Source organism: Arachis hypogaea, chromosome 9 (genome assembly GCF_003086295.3).
Source record: "Arachis hypogaea cultivar Tifrunner chromosome 9, arahy.Tifrunner.gnm2.J5K5, whole genome shotgun sequence".
Classification (NCBI taxonomy): Eukaryota; Viridiplantae; Streptophyta; class Magnoliopsida; order Fabales; family Fabaceae; genus Arachis; species Arachis hypogaea.
In genome coordinates, this window is record NC_092044.1 from 47,689,526 (window position 1) to 47,712,159 (window position 22,634).

The window sequence follows — 22,634 nt, forward strand, 5'->3', positions numbered from 1 at the left end:
TATACTGACCATGCTGCCATCAAGTATCTTATGTCAAAACAGGACGCCAAACCAAGGCTAATTAGATGGGTGCTACTCCTACAAGAGTTTGACATTGAGATCAAAGATAGAAAGGGCAGTGAAAATCAAGTTGCTGATCACTTATCAAGGGTGCCACAAGATGAATGCCAAGACAACTTTCCATCAATAAATGAAGAGTTTCCAGATGAACATCTCTTGCACATTCAACATGTCCCTTGGTTTGCAGACATGGCCAACCACAAGGCAGGAAGAATCATTCCACAAGAGTACACAAGACAACAAGTTAAGAAGCTGTTGTATGAGGCTAGGTTCTTCTTTTGGGACGAACCATTTTTATTCAAAAGATGCCCAGATGGAATGATAAGAAGATGTGTGCCAGAAGATGAGATGAAGGACATACTATGGCATTGTCACAACTCTAGCTATGGTGGTCATTTTGGGGCTGAAAGAACTGCTGCAAAGGTCCTTCAAAGTGGTTTCTATTGGCCCTCAATCTTCAAGGATGCTAGGGAGTTTGTGAGCCAATGCAATGAATGTCAAAGAACAGGGGGTTTGTCAAAGAAAAATGAGATGCCTCAAAAGTTCATTTTGGAAGTGGAACTCTTTGATTTGTGGGGAATAGATTTCATGGGACCTTTTCCTCCATCTTACACGTTCAAATACATCCTGGTAGCAGTAGAGTATGTCTCCAAATGGGTAGAAGCAATAGCCACCACCACATGTGACACCAACGTGGTCTTGCAATTCCTCAAGAAGAACATCTTCACTAGATTTGGAGTGCCCAAGGGACTTATAAGTGATGGGGGAAGCCACTTTTGCAACAAGCAACTCAATTCCTTACTCCACAAGTATGGTGTTACACACAAAGTAGCTACCCCATATCACCCACAAACCAATGGACAAGCTGAACTTGCCAACAGAGAGCTAAAAAGGATCTTGGAGAAAACTGTGGGAACAACAAGAAAGGATTGGGTTAGGAAGCTGGATGATGCACTTTGGGCATATAGGATAGCCTTCAAGACACCCATAGGAAAATCTCCATTTCAATTGGTGTATGGAAAGGCATGCCACCTCCCTGTAGAGCTTGAACATAAGGCTTTCTGGGCACCAAACTTCTAAATCTAGATGCTCAAGCAGCAGGAGAGAAGAGGTTGCTACAACTCAATGAGCTTGAGGAGTTCAGATTGGAGGCATATGACAATGCCAAAATATACAAGGAGAGAGCAAAGAGATGGCATGATAAGAGGATCTCTCAAAGAACATTTGAACCAGGCCAAAAGGTGTTATTATTCAATTCAAGATTGAAGATCTTCCCTGGGAAGCTGAGGTCTAGATGGACTGGTCCATACACCATCACCAAAGTATCACCTCATGGCTATGTTGAATTGCTTGATGAAGCCTCAAAAAAACCTTCACAGTCAATGGACATAGGGTGAAGCACTATTTTGGTGGTCCTTGGAGCAAGGAAGAGAGTGTGCAACTCCTAACATGAGCAAAGAAGTTGCAATGTCAAGCTAAGGACAATAAACAAAGCGCTTCATGGGAGGCAACCCATGCACAGGGAGTCTTTTATTTTCATGTTTTAGTAACCAATAATGATCAAGTAGACTAGTACATGGTGTATGCAAGGCACTAAGTTTGGTGTGGCCAATCTTGAAGTAATGGCAAATGTGTGTTCTACAACACTTAGCCACAAACTAAATTTGGTGTCCATACATACACGAAAATGCTAGGCTATGAAAGTATTGTCATCTACTTTAGTTATATATATAGAAAAAAAAAAACGTGAAAATAGCATATAATGTAGGTAAAATACTAAGTTTGATGTGGCTACCTTTGAAATTAATTCCATAGAACACTTAGTCACAAACTAAGTTTGGTGTCTTTACTTACATTATTAATGCTAGAAAAATTAGATTAGGGAATCAATTCATAAATTTTTAATTTTAGCTTAGTTAATTTTGCATAGGAATATCATCATAAGCTTTTAGCTATTAATGTCACTTTAAGAATCTTAAGCTTTTGGCATTTTGTTGCAGGAAAGAAAGAAAGAAGTGATGGGGAATCTTGGAAGCATATAATGAAAGAAAGAAAGAAATGATGGGGAATCTTGGATGGAGGTCACGGATACACAAGGAAGGGAAGTCACATGAGTTGTGAACTTTATGCATGGAAAAACAAATCAACATGCCTTAAATGCCATGACCGAGCCTTAAATGCCTCCCCACCAACTTTCACTTTAAATACTTCAACCACACTCATCAAACCTCATTCTTCATCACTCATTCTTCTACCTCCATAATCTTACTTCACTAACCGAACTCATACTCAACCTCCAACCTACTCCATGTTTCACAAATTCTAACCTTGAACCTCATCTTTACCCAACAAAACTCCTCTTGAAGCATCACATCTCTCACATAACCGAAACACTCAATCTCCTTCACCATCATTTTCTAAGTCACCGTGCTTACTTCATATCTCTCATTCACAATCATTTTCCTTGTGCTTGAGGACAAGCATTCAACTAAGTTTGGTGTTGGGGAGATTCAACCTTGCAAGTGAATCTCAATGGCCTCATCATCAAGGGAGAGGAGAGAAGATGAATTTGATGAAAGAAGATTCAAATCCAAACACAATGAGCGGATCTTTAGTTGGATGTCAAGCAAAGATGTTGTTCCAGAGCTACCATTCAAGCTTAAAAAAGATGAATATCCTGAGATACAAAAAATAATCAGAAAAAGGGGATGGGAGCTTCTCTGTGACCAACCTCAAGAAGTGAGCATGCTTCTCATCCATGAGTTCTTCACTAATGTGATAAGAGAATATGATGATGAAGAACCATACATGAGCTATGTAAGAGGTGTGGATGTTGATTTTAGCCCGGACACCATCAATAGGGTGCTAAGGGTCAAGCACAAACAGTTCAAACGACCTAGCTATGAAGAAAGGGTTGAAAATGACCCAAGATATGTGGATGTGGTGAGTGACTTATGCAGAGTAGGCACGGATTGGGTATTGGATTCACATGGCCGACCACTCAAACTTCGGAGAGGTGATCTCATACCTCAAGCAAAAGGATGGCATGACATAGTGAGGAGGTCATTGATCTCTACTTCAAATAACTCTGAGGTAACGGTGAATAGAGCTATAATGATCCATTGCATAATGAAAGGAGGGGAAATCAATGTTGGAGACATTATAGCCAAGAACATCATTGAAATAGCTCAAAAGGTCAAACAGGACAGCTGGCTAGGATATCCTAGTACTATTCTGCGCCTATGTGAAGAAGCTGGAGTGCCTCTTGAAGAATTTGGAGAAACTGATTTGGTCTCCATTGGAAAGCCTCTCACCAAAGAAAGGTTGGAGTTCATCACCACAACCCAATTGGAAAGGCAACCTTTAGCAAGAAGGAAGAAAAGGAAGGAAGTAAGACAAGAGGAGGAGCCTCAAGAAATGGATGAATCTCACACCTTGAACATGAACCAACTCCAAGCCGCCTTGGAAGGAATTTCTGGGCAATATTCACAAATTCAAAGAAGCCAAGAGGAACAAGCACAACAACAAAGGGACCTTTGGCAATTGATGGACCAACAAAGAGGGGTTCAAGTTCAATGGATGAACCAACAAAATGAGTACCAAGCACACATGATGGAACTACAACAAGAACAATATGCCAAGATGCAGGAAGCCATCAACAATTCAACTATGGAACATGAAAAAGCCATGGAGAAAGTGATACAAGAACAAGCTCAACTAAGGATAGAGCAAGCTCAGCAAAGAGAACTTCTCCATAGGTTGGATGCTAGACATGAAACACTCTACAGAGATTTCAATGAAAACAGAATGTTCAAGGAAGCCAGGCACAAGGACAGACTTGACTATGACATATGCACCCAAGAAAAGCTTAGTTACCTCTGTTCCACACCCCCATTGATCAACCCACAAATCAAATGTTTTAATGAGGCTCGGAAGATATTTGAACAGCAAGAACTAGCAAGGGTGAGATTCAATCAACAGAGGCTACAGGAGACAATGATAAGCTCAGGAATTTGGCAAAAAGAAGATCCAAAGGGGAATGCAACGACACAACAACAAGGAGAAAGGAGGAGCAAAAAGAAAGAAGACCCAAAAGGCAAAGTAAAGCAAGGAGAATCAAGCAAAGGAAAAGGGACATGAAGACTAAAGGTGGTGAAGTTCCTATGTTTTTCCTTATGTTTTATTAAATAAAGAAGATGTATGTCTGAAATATGGTATACCTTCTAGGATGCATTTTCTTTTTGAAGCATTGTCTTTTATGTTGCCCATTCCATGCATCACCACTCACAGATTTGGAATGGTTGCTTGTCTTTAATACTTTTACTTGTCATTGGAATAAAAGATGTAGTTTGAGCAAGAACAGAGAGAAATCTAGCTTAAAAAGGATCATGTTGTCCCATAGGAAAAGTGCTAGTATATTTATTGTGAAAGAATCAAGGTTCAATGAACTCAAAAGAATGCTTGCTATACAAGACTAGTTTGGTTAAGGATCACAAAGACTTTAACAGTAAAAGCACAAATAACCTTGACAATAAAGAAAATAGAGTACAAAGAATGAAAGGCTAGGCATCAATGACAAAATTTGGATATGTGTCTGTGGTGATTGATGTTAAGAGATATACTTGGGCTAGTAAATCCGAGGGGTGCTTCATCACCCGGTAACTTGAGTTAACTAACTCGGGATTATCGATTGAAAACCCACAATCAAGAGTAGCTCTATAACAGAACATTTAGCAACCCAAAGAGGTGCTGGACACCACTATCCAAACAAAAATTTCAATGTTATATGCCTGTGACTGAATGTGTTAAGGAAAGAGGCTTGAGTGAGTAAATCTTTAAGAGTGTCTCAACACTTAACAACTTGAACCAACTGGTTTGGGATTGTTGATTGAAAGCTTATGCTAAAGAGCCGCCTTAAGACAAGATTTCGAGCTTAATTGAAAAAGAAAAAAAGGGGAAAAAGAAATAAGCAAAAAAAAAAAAAAAATTGGTTCAAGGATCATGTGCTAAGGTATGAAAGAAGTCTAGTGAAGTTAACCAATTTAGTAGTGAAGCAAGCATTTTAATTGAAAAAGTTGAATAGTTGTGTTCAATTACAATAAATTAATGACCACACAAGTGAGGATGACATGCTCAATGAGAAATTACTCTCTGGAAGAACATTCAAGTCTTACATCTTAAACTCTTGTGACAAAGTCCTTTATATTTTGCTTGAGGACAAGCAATACTTTAAGTTTGGTGTTGTGATGCAAGTGCATATTTGCTTTATTAGTTAGTTAGTTTAGTTAGTTTTAGCTTAAATTCACTCATTTTCTCTAAATAAACAAGTCCTTTTATGAGTTTTGTTTCCATGCATGATGATATCAAGGAACATGTTAATTCTAGCCAAATTCATGCAAATGATTTAAGGAATGCATATATGAATGAGTATGAATGAATCTCATGAAATTTATTGCTTGAATTGGTAAGACTTTGAAGCTATTTCCCTTGTTGATGATAGGTGATGAAACAAGGAAGCATGGAAGCAAGAATGATGCAAGCTGGGCAAGAAGTTGGCGTTGCCAACTTGGGATCCACGTTGCCAACTCCACAACACAAGGCAAGCTTGGCCCTGGAGGCAACCAAGGCAAGAAGTTGGCGTTGCCAACTTGGGATTGGCGTTGCCAACACCACAACACAAGGCAAACTTGGCCCTGGAAGCAAGGTTGGCGTTGCCAACTCTAGAACCAAGTTGCCAACGCCCACTCAAGCAAGGAACTTGGCCCTGGAAGCAAGGTTGGCGTTGCCAACTCTAGAACCAAGTTGCCAACGCCACACACAAGCCACAAGCAAGCAAGCTTGGCCCTGGAAGCAAGGTTGGCGTTGCCAACTCTAGAACCAAGTTGCCAACGCCACACACAAGCCACAAGCAAGCAAGCTTGGCCCTGGAGGCAACCAAGGAGCAAAGTTGGCGTTGCCAACTTGAAAACCACGTTGCCAACGCCACACACAAGACACAAGCAAGGAACTTGACCCTGGAGGAAGCAAAGTTGGCGTTGCCAACTTGAAGCTGGCGTTGCCAACGTCCACCCAAGCAATCTTAGAGAGCTAATTTGGAGCCTCGAGCACGTTGCCAGCCTAGAGATGAGGGGCATTTTTGAGGACAACGCAGGCTAACAACGCCAAACAATCAAGCTTGGCCCTGGAAGAGAAGGAGCTGGCGTTGCCAACTCAAGATGGGCGTTGCCAACGCCACACAACCAAGCAACAAATGGAGCCCTGGAAGAAAAGGAGCTGGCGTTGCCAACTCAAGAATGGCGTTGCCAACGCCACACAAGAATACTTGGCTAGGCACCAAGTCTTGGTGCCAACCAAGTTCCAAACGCCCACCTGCCGTGCCAACCAAGTTTCAAACGCCCACCTGCCGTGCCAACCAAGTTCCAAACGCCCAAATGCCGCACCACTCACGTTGCCAACGCTAGATGGGCGTTGCCAACGCCAACTTACCAAAACAAGGCAGCCTGAACATGTCCACTTCAATGGAAGATATCTTGAGCTACAGAGATCCAAATTGAGTACTTCCAGTTGAGTTGGAAAGCTAACATTCAGCGCTTTCCAACCATATATAATAGTCCATGGTGAAGCACAAGATTGGAGCCAAACCAGAGTCATCTTTAGGCCCTAAAAACAAGAACATGAAGTGAAATTCAAGAAAGCTAGAGATTGGCCTTGGGGTGTGGGTCGAGCACGTTGCCAACGTGCCACAAGGGGGGCGTGTTTTGCAACAACGCCAGCCCCATGTCCTTGCCTTAGGAGAGTGATGCACGGGCACGTTGCCAACTTGGGGTTGAGGGTGCGTTATTCACAACAACTTGGCAACAACTTGGCAGCTTGACCTTACCTTCTTTGAGGAACCATAACTTGAGCTAGGAAAGTCCAATTGAGGTGATTCCAGTGGCATTAGAAAATAGACATCAAGAGCTTTCCAATGATGTATGATAGTCCATATTGAAGCTGAAGGTTGACACTCAAATTCTGGGCTACATTTAGCATGAAAGTAAGGCCAAGAAGAGGAAAAGCAAGTTGTTGGCAACAACTTGGGCTAGCAACGCCCAAGTCTCATACTTCATGCCCAGGAAATTGTCCTGCACGTTGCCAACGTGCATTTGGCCTGGAGTTAGTGCCAATAACGCCCTCAATGGGCCAGAATTGGTGCCAACTTGCTCTACTTCCCCTATTCCTCACAAAGGCCAGAAACTTCATCAATTGAGCCAAGAATTCAACAAAGAGGAAGCCCATCTTGCTAACCCACTTGAAGATCTTTAGGACTAGTATAAATAGAGATTGAGTTTGTACTTTTAGGGGACTTTTACACTTTTACTCTACTTTTTACACTTAGTCATTTTTACACTTTTTAGCACTTGTATTTGAAAACTCTTTTGGTACTTCCGAGAGGAGACCCAGAGAGCTACTCTTGGTTCATCTTGGAACTTCTCTTCTTCATTTTCTTAATCTTCAAGCATTTACCTCTTCTTCTTCATCTTTCTTTGCAATTTAGTTTAACTTTGATTGATGGCAATTGTTGTTGAAATTGGAGCTATGATTCACTAAACCCCTTTCATTAGGGGGAGGAGCTCTGTTGGTTGGAATGAATTGGTGAACCCATCTTCTCTTTCTCAATTTTAGTGGTTGATCTAAAGAGGGAACTCTTGTTCTTCAAAGATTCAACCACCATCGAGAGAGGGGTTAATCTATATGAATTATGTGGTGAATTTGATGAATGAGCCACATAATTCAGTTTAGAGTTCATCCTCTCATGATTTCCTCAATCAACATACCTTGGTTAGTATGTGAGATGTAACTCTCCTTGGTTGAGATTTTGGAAATTGTGTGGCTGGATTAAAATTGATCTTCATCTCTTCTCATGAACAATTAGATCACGAGAGTGGCAATTGGCTATGTTGAGAGAGATTGAATCACCAAGAGATTGGGATTCAATCACCCATTTGCCATGGATCTATACCCATGATTGAGAAGGATTTGACTAACATCAATTCATGAAAACTAACATCTCTAATCCCTAATGATCCTCTCTATCATTAACTCTCATTTCTCTTGCTCTAGCTATTTGATTACCCAATTCCCAATCCCTTTCTACATTCTGTCTATTTACTACTCTTGTTATTTACATTCTGTTCATCTACTTCTTGCCATTTACTTTTATGCTCTTTAAATTTCTGCACCCTTTAATTTCTTGCCATTTACCTTTGATGTTATTTAAGTTTCTTGCAATTTAAGTTTCCGTCATTTACTTGCACTTCATTTCTTTATTCTAGTTCTTTACATTCTTTGCCATTTAAATTCTTGCAATTATGTTTAAAAATCAAAATGCTCATGAAATCAAAACTATGTTTGCTTGACTAAATCTACCATTTAACTAAAGTTGCTTAATCTACCAATCCTCGTGGGATCGACCTCACTCTTAGTGAGTCTTACTACTTGATACGACCCGGTATACTTGCCGGTTGTACGTGAAATTCTCATTTTTACGTATCAATAACCCTCTCTTGGTATCTTCTTGATTCAACCGGATTCAGTACTCTAAGTAGCTCCTTATCACCGTTATTGCACTCTCTAAGTCCTTAACTCTACGATCTCTCTTTTCGGCATTAGGCATATAAATCTCTTCTTAGTTCCCTTTTGTTTACCATGTTGTAAACTGGCAATGGATTTAGTCTGACCCTTCCAACTACATTCTCACTCTCCAACTTAGAACTTTAACTCATCTAACATTTTCTCCTTTGGAAATAGCATCCAAGAATCCCTTAGAAACTTCTTGCTTAAGGCGTTTGCTATGATCTCACAATGTCATTTCGGCGCACATCTTAAGTTTTCCAATAATGCCTCGTAATAATTTCCCAAATGGTTCATTAGATTCAAGTGATACAAGTATTGGCATAAGGATAAATCTTCTTTCCATGACTCGAAGGCTTTCATCGCATCTTGGTATTTTATTCACACGGTGCACCTCATTGCATCTATCTAGTCACGAGCGATACGATAGGCAAGGATTAAGGTTTTGAATTCCTTCATAATGTTACTAGTTTACTTTCATGTTCCAAAGTCTTGCTCTAAAGGATTGACACTCAAATAATTGCATCTAAAAGTTGTGTGTGACGCAAAATCCAATACGAGTTTATTTTTTAAACAAAAGTTATGTTCAAAGGGATGAACGAGTAGCGCGAACGGTGTTCACAAGAATTCAAAAGAAAGTCTTGCATACAGTTAACCGGAGTTGTACAGAACTAATGGGATGCACAAGAAGAGAAACCTAGTTGCATTTCAGGAAAGAAGTTCGAATCAAAGCTTAAATAGAAAGAATAAGGCATATTGGATTGAATAGGTTCTAGTTGGCTTGAAAGGAATGCGAGTTTCCACAAGAGAGCAACTTCACGCACCGCAGGTCACCATGATTCAAAAGTTATGTGATTATATTAGGATGAGTTCAAGCTAAATTCAAAAGAGACAAGCTTTGTACGAGTAAGGAACAAGATCGGAAGAACAATGAGTTGGGCTTTTACAGGAGAAGGTTCAAGATAGAACTTTCAATGCAAGCTATAAGAGAAAGGTTAGATTAAGTCGTGAAGATTAGCTAGCACGCTCTCGCAAAGAAACACTTAGTTGGACAATCCTCTCTTCGAGTACTCTCTTTAACTCGGTCCTGAACTCTACTGATTCTAAAATGTCTTTACTTGTGGTGCAATCAACACTGATCCAATTTTTGACACAACGTCTATGACCAACTTATGCTCTCTCTAAGGTGGAAATTTTGGTACATCTTTAAGAACGGTCTTGGAAACTCTTTCGTATAGGAATTCAGTCTCACCTATACTTGTCTCTCGATCAATTAACAACTAAAGATTGAACTCGCTCTATTCCTTTTCCTCGAAATCTTAACATCGCTGGATTTTAAACGGTAACTCCGCATAGCTCTCAACGGTTCCAATTCCTTAGGTATAATTCACCCGGCTTCCATTCATCATTCTGATTCTTATCTTCTAAGAACCTAGCCACTCGTCTAAATTAGCTAAGTATCACTCCATCTCAACAGCTAGTAGTCTTCGACTAACCATCAGCTCGGACTCCATGATCATCAAAACTTGTCATGCTTTACAAATGGATCATACATACATTAATGATACGCAAGGTAGTTAAAAACTCAACTGCTAGCTTATGGTTACCTCGGGTCTGAAGATCAGATTCGACTGCATCCCGGCGTTTCTTGTGTGGACAATCTCGAGCTATATGCCCCGGCTTCCTGCACTTGCAATATACGCCTAGTCCGGCTCTATACGGCTCATTTGGAGTAGTCTCTCTATAGCCTTCCTATAATATTGTTGACTTCACGGAGTAACGTTCTATGAATTGACTTTTCATAACCAATTTAGGAAAATTCATTAACCCCTGCGGGCTCACGCAGTTGAAGATGTATCTTCTAAGCCCTTTCTCATACTGAACACATTTCCACGCCTCATAGTCGGCTGGATTTCCTTGACAAACTCTTGAGAGATGACACATGTTGTCAAATTCACGGGTATAGTCAGTAATAGACACATTTTCTTACTTCAGTTGCATTAACTCCAATTCTTTTGCAATGCAAATTGCATGTAAGAAATATTTCCCGTAAAATTCCATCTTGAATCTACTCCAAGGGATATCTGTTAACTCCATCTGCAATGTGTGATATAACTCCTGTCACCATTCCTCAGCATCACCCTCCAACATGTAAGTCACTATTTTCACCGACTATACTTTCGGTATGTGCTGAGTGTATAAGAATCTCTCCACATCTCGAAACCAACGATCAGCCTCTAACGCATTGGCATTTCTGTTAAACTGGGGTGGACCACTCTTGAGGAAATCAGTAAGGGTCATGGACCTATAGTATTGATCTATGTTGCTCGTACCAGCACCCGAGCTTCCATCTCGGAGTCCTCGCATTGGTTCGGTCCTAGGATTTTCCTAGTTACCTCGCTTGGATCCGTGAGTCGACATTTGGTCCCTGTTTATACCAAACAATTAATATTAAGGTGATCAATCTCAATATCTCAAGTTTAGTGCTTAAGAGAGTCCCAAATGCAAGCTCACGAACATGTATGCTACACATATCAGTTAGATATCCTAATAGCACATAGACACATACACAGAGAATGCACAATAGCATATTCAGTCCATCCTTAGGCTCTATAGGAACGAACTACTCTGATACCATAATGTAACACCCTACTATACTTAATCTTATGCTTAAGTCATAAGACTGAGATAGTATGGTATTACAACTTCTAAAAGTAATATATATATATATATATATATATATATATATATATATATAATAATAATAATAAGGAAAAGGATACTCAACTAGGAGCCTTGAAAAACGGGTAAGACAAATTCGCAAAATAAAAAGCGCAATGCTCGAGGAATCGAATTACTTGCGTACTAAGAGATCTAACAGGAAAAAGATTCAAGTAAACAAAAGAGTAAAGAAAATCCAAGGAAACAGTATAACTAGCCCCTGATTCAGCCTGCGAAGCTAAGGCTGGCCGGAGGATATATATATATATATATATATATATATATATATATATATATATATATATATATATATGAACATACATAGGTATTCCCAAAATATGCCAAAATACCAAAATAAATTCCTATCTCTCCCTCAACCTCAAAGAAGAGCAACATACACATGTTACTTGGGGAGTAAACTACACACATGTATAAACAAATACAAACAGAAACTCAAAAGACATCCAGGAACTACTTCGCATCAAGATCCAGATGCCTAGCGAAGAGCCTCACGGCCTGCATCTAAAAAACAACAACAGAGTATGGAATAAGAACCGGAGGTTCTCAGCATGGTAAAAGTGCCACGCGTATAATAAATAAGGTCCTGAGAATGCCAAAGGCAATCCTAGAACTCCATTATTCAATTATCCAACTTAATTACTAAACAGAAGCCATAAACAGGGGTAGGTATTCTAAATCTACCTAACTTACTCAATTTCAATCATAATCTAACACCAAACTATTTCTCCATTTCTTCCATCCCTCCATCATCCATAATGTAAAAAAAAAAGCAACCAAACAAGTTCACGCACAAGTAATGGGCAGATAGTACAAGTAGCAAGTATAACAGGTAGCAGGTGATATATATCAATTAGGCAAACCCAGGAAATGCATAACAATCAAAACAAACAAATGCATATGATGAATGTCTATCCTACTGGCCATGAGCTCACGTGTCGGTTACTTTGCAAGAACCCGACACATCTGGTAGCTAATCCAGACATTGGTCTCTAGGTTACGCATCTCTAGGAGGATCATAAATGAAGGAGAATACCTTTCCACCTTCTCCTGGAGGTTTCATAAAGGAGAGTGCCTTTCCACATCGAAGGAGTGTGTCTTTCCACCTTGCAACCATAGAAAAATGTGGGGAAATAATATGAAGAAGAGTGCCTTTCCACCTTCCCCACACCTGCATCACGCTAAGAGAGGGAACTTCCGTCCTCAACTTGCCATATCGACCATTTCAGCCACACACAGTCATCCCCAAATCTCATCATTTATCATCATCATTTCCTTACATTCGTTCTTTATAGCCATAGCAACATGTATTCATTTAGCTTTCACATCATTCCTTTATAACTCATCATGTTTACCCTTTTCGGGTCCTGACCAAACCATTTATCAAACTCTTCTCAACCTTTTTAATATCAAATAATCTTAAAATCAACCCAACTCTAACATTAAATCAATCACATAACATGAAGATTAATCTTTGACTTCTCGGACCCATGACTTTCACTAAGACATCCTCGATACTCTATTTTCTTTTCTGTTTTTAATATAACAAATAAATTCAGAATCAGGAAAACTTTATGTCCAGACGTTCATCTCGGAATAAGCTTTCTAACAAATTAAAAATCACAATTTTCTGATTTAACTAGCGTTAGAAACAGAGGAGAAACGCTGACTGCTCTACAGTGCTTAGAAACCAGAAAACAGCAGCAGCATATGATATCTAAAATTCCATATAAAGTTCAAATTAAATCCAATCGCCTTAAAAATAAATATGGTTCAATTTAACTTATCGAGGTTTCATTTCCAATTAATTTGATGTCAAAATCATTTTTAATGAAGGAGTTATGTAACTTGGAAGTTAGTAACTTTTTGCAGAATTCTATTTTAAAAGCCAATGAACATGTCCTCTTCCAAGTCCCATAACTCACTCATTAAAACATGGACAACCCTGAAATTTAAATCACAACTGCTAACCATAATTAGTTTTCACCTTCAATTGGTTGTATCTGAATATCCATCCATAATCAGAAGTTATAAACTCTCAAGGTTGCTGATATAAGAAAATAGAATCTGGCTTTTATTGTATAATGCGTCGTATTTCAAAAATTCATATCTTTAAAACCACAAGTCCAACCATTCTAAAATTTTACGACGTTAAAATAATAGAACTAAAGCTTTAGGTAAAATTGATTTCATTTCAAAATTCATTTTGAAACATTTGCAGCAAAACAAACAAGTTACTGCTGCTAAAAATTATGCAGTAAAAATCAGATTCCATGACTACAATTTGAAAATTCACCATAAATCATATATTTAACAAAATGATCCCAAATTCTCCAGTTCAATTCTAAATATTCTAAGGTTTAACCAAGACTTGGTTCCATGCAATTTCGATCATCACAAAATTAGTTACAGCATATGCAAACCACCACAACACAACTCTACATCCTTATTAACAAACACCAACCATAATCCATCATAAATAAATACAAGAGCATAACATTAATAACTTCCACAACTCATAATTCCAATATATATTCACCAACAAATATTTTCCCACAACATTACAAGGCTAATCATTAAATACAACAAACAATTCAACTTATCCTATGGTTCCTCTAACTTAAGTTTTCACAATACCGTAAATATTAAACGTGCAAAAATTAAACCATACCTTGGCCAACCACTTAGTTTCACCCAAGGCAGCCTCACAACACAAATCACAGCCCCTCCAAGCTCAATCAAAACAGCCCCAAAGCAAGCCTTGACCACCAAAAAGCCTCCAAGTATTCCCAATTCAATTCCAATGCATATATACCTTACATGTTCCAATTTCAATTTTTCCATTATAAATACAAGATTGAGCTAGATTTAGGGTGTTCTTACCATACCCATATGCTCAATAGCTTGATCTCACAAGTTCTGGAAGCTAACTTGAACCTAGAACACAAAAATTGGATAAGATTCACTATAGCTTTTCAATTTCACCAAACAAAGAGAGGTAGAGATTCTGAACTAAATATGAGGCTTACCAGTGAAATTGTTTGGATAGAAAGGTAGAACTCGACGCGTTGAGCGCGTAACCGCGAATGGTGCGGCGATTGGAGCCCGGACGGAGGAGTTATGGTAGTGAGAAGGAAAGGTGAGGGTTAGGGAGGCTCCTTCTCTTCCCAATCTGTTTGCAACGATGGTGAAGAATGAAGAAGAAAAAGCTGCTGCTTCTTTTTAATTATGGGTCCGATTTGGGCCCCGATTCAACCAGTTCGGTCCTTTCGGTCCGATTTTTGGGCCAATTTTTTGAAATTGGTATCAAAATTCTCGTTTCGACGAGTTCTATCCTATTTTGGTATTAGTTTTGCATTTTTAGCTTTTCTAATGAAAATTTAATTTATTAACAAATTATTTATCAATTTTAGCGGAGTTTACAACTTGCACGGCAGCAGCCGATAATAGTATCGTAACAACTCCCAACGTGACACCATAGCAATGCTGCTAGGAAGAGTGGCACGAAATTAGCAAGACAACAACTGCTGTGGCAGCATTCCTATACTCGTGAATGGGAGAGACGGAGGCACCACGAGAAAGTGACGAAAATGATCAGGTGTGGCTGTGCTGCGTTTGCACAAACTACGGGGAGAAGAGACAACAATATTCTGCTGCATCTGAACAGGATAAGGGGAAACGGCGGCATCTAGACAGCTGTCTCTGGCGACAAAATCAAGTTGTAGTGGTAAATTGAAGATGAAAGGTGTATAGTAAATGACAAATGTAGAGCGATAAAATAACTGTATGAGTGACAATAAAATTACTAAAATCTTTACTTTTAAAATTTCAAATTTTAATATTAATTAATTAATTAAAAATCTAAATTAATTTATTTTTTTTATCCGTTGTTCGTGTCGATTACAATATACATTATTCTTCTATACTTTTTTATATACAAAATACATCCCGTAAAGTATATAAAATTCTACTTGTTAGATATATATATATATACAAAGCTGGTTTATTTTCCTTTTTCCCTGAGAATATGGAAAAAGTGGTAATGTATCGATATTATGTAATATACTCAGGTAGTTGGGTTATTTTAATTTTCTTCTTAGTCACATTATTCTAAAAATACTATATAATTTTATTGAATTAAAAAAATTAACAAAAATAATGGATGATAAAAGAATCAAAGAAAATATTTTACCAAACTAAAACCAATGATAATTATCCTCCTTTATTTTCAATTTAATTTTAAAATTTATAATTTACAATCAACACTATTCACTTTGAATTAAGAGATCGAAAATGTAGATTGATATATATCCACTAATAAGAAAGAAAAGTTGCATCACTTATCTCGTTCTTCCAATAAACAACACATTGCGGCTAATATTTTTTATATTGATTAAATATATGTGTAATATATTGATATTGAAAGATTAAATATTTTTTTTATATGGTGTTTTACTTAAATTGGACGGTCCGATTTGTTTGAAAAAAAGTAAACTATAAATCGGAGGATTCGATTTGTTTGGAGAAAAAAATAAACTACAAATCAAAGAGTCTGATTTGTATTTTTTATTTTTTTATTTTTTAAAATAAAAATCGGATAGTCCGATTTTAAGGACAATTTACTTATTTAAATTGTTTCACTCTCAATATTACGTAAATACATTGTTTCAAAAACGGATACGTAAATACATTGATTCACATATCTATATAAACTGCTACTGGCAGTAGCGGTTTACAAGAGAACAGAAACCGCTAGTACCAGCCGCGGTTTACAAGCAAAGGTTGCAGAATAGAAACCGCTATCACCTGCCGCGGTTTACATTTGAAAGTGATTGGTCATAAACCGCTGCTGGCGGTGTCTGTGTGTAAACCGCTAGAGCCTATAGCGGTTTATGTGGAGGATGGTTGCCTATATAAACTGTGGAGCCAGCCGCGGATTATTCATTTTGAGGTTTTGTAAGGTTGGTTAGAGAGCGGAAGTTCTAGAGAGAGGTCAGAGCAAGTTGAGAGCGGGTCCGAGGTATTTGAGCTGCGACCTCCGGCGGGATATCATGGCAGACAGAAGGAGCTTATACCGACTGAACGGTGTTGCGCATGTTGCCGGTTCCATTGGTGACGAGGTTAGTTAATAATTTAGATATTTTTTTAGACTTAGGATTTTTTTAGTTAGAAAAATGGTATGTAAGGTAGAATATACAGAGTTTATAGATTAGTACCTCTAGTTTGAAATTAGGCTTCGCATGTTAGCATGTTAGTTTAATCGGTTTGGGTTGTTGTTTTGAATTTTGTTGTTAAAGTTTTATAATACTTTTATAATTGTGGCTATTATTTAATCAATTTAGTGTGTTGTCATTTTTACTATTGTAATAAGTATGTATAATTTGAACATCGCTGGTTTATTGACGACTTAGTTATAGGATTTAGGGATTAATTTATTTACCGATTCAAAATTTGATGATGGTTTAAGATATTTGTTATTGTTAGATAGGGAATTTTCTTATGGATAGGAGAATTTAATTGTATCCTGCATTTCTTTCATGTTCTGTGCAGCCCACTAGGTGTATATACAGTGTGAGACGGCAACAGAATATGCCCATACATGAAAGGATCATCCCGTATTTAGAGAGGGCTAGATTGTACCATTTGGCCAGGCTAAACAGCCAATGATTCTGGTTGGATGAGCCATTGGTTAGTGCGTTCGTTGAGAGGTGGTGTCCTAAGACGCACACGTTCCACATGCCTTTCGGAGAGTGCACAGTGACATTGCAAGATATGGCTTTTCAGCTTGGGTTGCCTGTCGATGGGGAGGCTGTGAGTGGTTGCCTTGGTGAGTTTGAGACATACATGGAGGGTGGCCGACCAGCTTGGGAGTAGTTTCAGGACCTATTCGGTGAGCTGCCACCACCGAATAAGGTCAAGCAGATGACGGTCCACTTTACATGGTTCCACGAGAGATTTAGTGTGCTACCACCAGATGTGAATGAGGAGACAGTCCGCATCTACGCACGTGCCTACATCATGATGCATTTATCTACTCAATTATTTGGGGACAAGAGTGCGAACCAGGTACATATACGGCGGTTGCCATTTGTGGCGAACCTTGATGACATGGGGAGGTATAGCTGGGGTTCGGCTGCTTTGGCTTGGTTGTACCGATGTATGTGTCGGGTAGCGAATAGAAATGTGACTAACCTTGCGGGTCCCCTCCAGTTGCTACAGAGTTGGATATTCTAGCGTTTTCCCTCGTTGAGGCCATCCGGGTTTGAAGTTTTCTCTTTTCCGCTGGCATCCAGGTATGGGTTATGTTTTTTGAAAGCTTCAAAAATTTCTATTGTGTTTTTTAAGTTTGTGTCTCATCTGCTTTACAATTAGGTTGTCTGCTTACTTACCTCCGAACGATGACAAGGAACAGGAGGGTCCTAAGTTATCAGCTTGCATTGGATCGCTTGACCGCTCGTGATGTAAGTATTACACTTGTTATGGTTTCGTTTGTGGTTGCCTTTCGAGTCGTGACTACATATATACTTGTTATGGTAATGTCTGATGTATTTTGAATTTTCAGATTGTATGGGAGCCCTACTCCGTGCTTGATGTACTTGCTGTGGTCCATCTAGAGATACTTAAATAGGAGCATAGTCGCATATGGCGAGCAGTCACTACTTTGATATACTTTGCGGTCATCGAGTGGCATCAGGTTGATAGGGTTGTCCCACAGCTGGGTGGAGTTCAGCATATCCCCGAGGATGCTTTGAACATAGACTGGCTGCATGCTAAGGACGGGAGGAGAGGAGATAGGTGGTTCCCCCATTACTATCAGGCCTGGCATTTACACTGGGGGAACAGAATTGATGCAGTCATTGCCATTGAGCGAGTGGCAGATCCGGGTCCATCCGCTGATTACTTAGATTGGTAGTACCGCGAGGCTCATAGGTTCCTTAGCCCAGGGGCAGCATTCGCGGATCCCAAGGGCACTGAGATACCTCAAGAGGCATTAAAGAGAGGTTCGTCACAGGTCCCATGCAGATCACAGCTACCTGATATGCCAGACAACCGTCGTGTTGATAGACGCCGTCGTGTTGGTACCCGGGACACCGGTCGAGAGTGGCGATGGATATATGATATGCTGCACGAGGATTATGCAGGCGGGCAGGCTGCTGATGGGGGCGGTAACCATGTTCGTCGGTCTAGTGCTAGACGTCGGGGCACCGAGGGTGCTACCCAATTCGGTGGTGGAGTTAGTGGAACCACAGGGACTAAGACTGCAGGCAATACATGAACTCAGTCTGTTACGCCTACGATGACTATGGATGTAGATTATCAGATGGGTAGTGCACAGTTTTATGCAGACTTCGCTGCGGTGTTTAGGGATGATGCCGGCCCGCCCATGTGCAGGTTGATGCCCCGCCTTACCAGCCGCAAGTACCATATGTGTAGTTCGATACCGTAGCTTACCAGCCACATATGACAGAAATGCAGTCCCAGACACCTGACTATTAGGGACAGTATGCGGTGGATCTTAACGAGCCTGCAGGTAGCCCTTTGGATACTTGGTTCACCATGGGAGGCACCCCTCAATCTGCGTTTGGGTTAGACCCTCCGGTTGATGATGCTGTTCAGAAGGCTGGCCGACCGACTAGAGTCAGGCGTCCCACGCGATGCATTCCGGAATGATTGCGATGATTAGACTGTTGTGTTGTATTTTTTTTTGTTTATGTGATTTATGAACTCGTTAAGGACTTTATGTTTAATTATTATGGTTGATTGTTATTTTGGCATATCATTTACTACTATACTATTATTGATCGCTTATATAATGGAACTAAACCATGATAAATCTACAAAAGTGATAAAAAACTAATTGAGTTAAGATTAACTAATAAATTGATCATAACTAAAACTCATTGCTGATACAAACGGATACATTTGTAGGAATAAACACTAAACAGATAATTGACAACATGACACGTAAACAATTACAAAGTATATAAACCAATAGATATGTCTAGATGCCACTAGTAGAACCTCGCTGAGGGCAACCCCTTCGGGTGTGACCGGGCTGCCTGCACAGGCCACACCGCTTTGGTCGATTGGTGTCAGCTTCGTCCATGTTGTTGCGGATGCGGGTGGACCGTGGTCGTCTTTCTCTTGCCCGTCTCATGTTCGGGTCGGGGATCACAGTCGGACCGTCATAGGGGGGCCAAAGCCCCTCTGGAATACAAGGTGCAAAAGACATCTGATACACCTTAAATACCTCAGACATGATGTACACTTCATCAACATAAGTTGCCCAATCTAGCCATGACTGCGCACAGCATGCGATGGCATGGCAACACGGGTAGTGTAGCGCCTGGAAGTATCCACAGTCACAAGTACGATCCCTTAAGGAAACCCGGTAGCTACCCAACGAGAATCTGCCTGTGGGGATTGTCTCAGCCACTGTATAATCAAGTTGATGCCTATCGAACACAGTCACAGTGAAGCACCTCGAATCCTTCAAGTTCCGCTCAATGGCCTTAACAAGTGCCTGCAAATACCGGTGACCGGACCCTAACTGTGCCTCTGTCGTCTGTCCCCGGACAACAAACAACTCAGCAAGCCGAAGATAGGTGGACTTAACCAAGGACGTCACTGGTAGATTTCTTATGCCCTTCAAAATAGAGTTCACACACTCAGAAATGTTGGTCATCATGTGACCATATCGTCTCCCCCTATCCTTGTGCTGTGTCCACATCTCATACTCCATCATGTTTGCCCAATCACACATGGCCGAGTTTTCTGACCTTATTATATCAAACCAATAGTCAAATTCTGCTTCCGTCTTCGCATAAGCGGCGTTTACCAACCACCTCCTCGCATCCTGCCCCTTGAAGGTGAGGGCGAAATTTGCAGCAACATGCCGAATACAAAATGCCCTATAAGCATGGGGAGGTCACCAACCACTACCTGGGGACTCCAGCGCAGCCTTGATGCCGTTGTGTCTATCAGAGATCACGAGAATACCTTCCTGTGGAGTAACATGTCTTCTAAGATTGGACAGAAAGAATGACCAAGACTCTGCATTTTCTCCCTCCACTAGTGCAAACGCAACAGGAAAAATATTCAAATTCCCATCCTGAGCAATCGCCAACAACAAGGTCCCTCCATACTTGCCATACAGGTGTGTCCCGTCGATACTGACAAGTGGCTTACAGTAGCGGAATGCCTCAATACATGGAGGGAATGTCCAAAACATGCGATGAAAATAGACTCTATCTTCATCAACCTGGTCACCCACTCTAACCGGGGAGGTCTTTAGCAGAGCAACGAAACCGTCCATGGTGAATATGACCCCAAGGATCCAGCGGGGCAGATCCGCATATGACTCTTCCCAATCGCCGTAGATCTGTGCTACCACCTTCTGCTTCGCCAACCACACCTTCCGATAACTAGGCTTGAAACCATATGTTGCCTCTGTTGCCTCTTGCAACACCTTAATCGACACCGACGCATCAGCTCTAACCAATGGAAAGATTCTCGCACAGATGACATGATAATCAAGCTGCTTGTGGTCGCTCGATATCGATGTGGCCATACACGTGTGTGGTCCGTTGTACCTCCTAACTTCCCATGTGCTCTTCCTTTTCCGCATGACTATCCGAATCAACCACGTGCACCCGTTACCGAACTCCTTGCATCTCCCTTGGTATTTTAGATTGTCTGACTCCATAACCCTATACTCAACTCCACGCCGAATGCTGTAATCTTTTACGCTCAGCACGGCTTCCTCCTTACTCTGGAACGATTAGCCAATCTGAAATTCAGTCAAACCTGTCCCATCATGCATACCCTGCCCATCGAATGTTGCCTCTACATTCTGGTGTTGGCCGATGGCTTCCAAGTTCAAAGACGACAGGTGCGGAGGGTACTCTTGTGTTCCAGAACCGGAACCTCCATGGGTTGTACGTGTACCTCTTGGTATATCATCATCACTGTCCCCACCAATATCGACCGGCTCCTCATCGGAATCATCATCACACAACGCATTCTCACCTCGATACGGTCCGGCCTCAAATTCAACCTCCGGCACACAATGAGGCACACTTGCATGAACAGCCCCAGCACGTTCGGGCTCAGGAATTAGAACTGCCGCTGCTACCACAGGCATTGATGTCGAGGCACTACCGACTGCTGTCGATTGAGGATCCGGTGCCGATGCCCCGGAGCTATCCACACGATCTTCCAACTTCACAAACAGCTCAAGTATCCTCACCTCCAGAAAACTATGCCTGCAGTGAAACAAGACCTGCAGGTCTTCATCCGACCCTATCACAAAGGTCTCATATCTCACACCAGTTGACATACGGTAATAGGAATCTTGTAAAACAACTTTTTTACCAACTTTGTCCCACAGGTACCGAGCTTTCGTAGTATGCTGAGCTTAATCTCTGCCAATGTACTTGAAAATCGGATAAAAATACTAACCGGTTCTCTATCTGTGAATTTCACACCATGCCTTTTGCTCTTTTGAATTTTTCCAGAGCAATGGACCAGAGCCACAAAACTATCCTCCCCATCCATTTGTGAATAACACTCTACCTCTCCACATTTGGCCCCTCTATGGTTTATATAGGGAGCCCATTGACACATACTAAACGTAAACCACTATAGGCACCAGCGGTTTACGCACACACACCAACCTACATAAACCGCTGCTGACAGCAGCGGTTTATGACCAACCCAGCATACATGTAAACTGCGGCTGGTACTAGTGGTTTCTGTTCTCTTGTAAATCGCTACTGCCAGTAGCGATTTATATAGATATGTGAATCAATGTATTTACGTAATATTGAGAGTGAAACAATTTAAATAAGTAAATTGTCCCGATTTTAACATTAAAAATTTTTTATTTTCAAAAACACAAATCGAACTGTCTAATTTATGGTTGTTGATTTAAAAAATGAAACAAATCGAAGACACCAATTTATTCAAACCATAACAAAATAAAACTCATCTCTTCTCGCATCATTATAAGATACACTCTTCTCTCTCACACACACAAAAAATAATAAGCGACACATTGCGGCTACTTTTTCATAGATAATTCTATGTATTTCTTTCATTGTCGTCTCATATGGTGCTTCAACCTCAATTTTAGTTGTACTTGTGCACCTGTACGAAGAGTCGAAGACCAAAAAAGAAACACTAAGCGCACGCTATTACAAGAAATGATTAATAAACTCAAT

General features: G+C 40.3%; 3 protein-coding genes across 3 annotated transcripts; 1 reads left to right on the forward strand and 2 right to left on the reverse strand.

Annotated features, from left to right (window-relative positions):
- Positions 1-17,334: 17,334 nt before the first annotated feature.
- Positions 17,335-18,325, forward strand: LOC140175115 (serine/threonine-protein phosphatase 7 long form homolog). Its single transcript, XM_072202042.1, has 3 exons — positions 17,335-17,569; positions 17,785-17,945; positions 18,041-18,325. Exons 1-3 carry the CDS (start codon positions 17,335-17,337, stop codon positions 18,323-18,325), a joined length of 681 nt encoding a protein of 226 aa, XP_072058143.1.
- A 1,089-nt stretch (positions 18,326-19,414) lies between these two features.
- Positions 19,415-20,158, reverse strand: LOC114924445 (uncharacterized). Its single transcript, XM_029289013.1, has one exon. It carries the CDS (start codon positions 20,156-20,158, stop codon positions 19,415-19,417), a length of 744 nt encoding a protein of 247 aa, XP_029144846.1.
- A 183-nt stretch (positions 20,159-20,341) lies between these two features.
- Positions 20,342-21,118, reverse strand: LOC140175116 (uncharacterized). The gene has a single exon (XM_072202043.1). The coding sequence runs from the start codon at positions 21,116-21,118 to the stop codon at positions 20,342-20,344; it is 777 nt and encodes a 258-aa protein (XP_072058144.1).
- Positions 21,119-22,634: the final 1,516 nt, after the last annotated feature.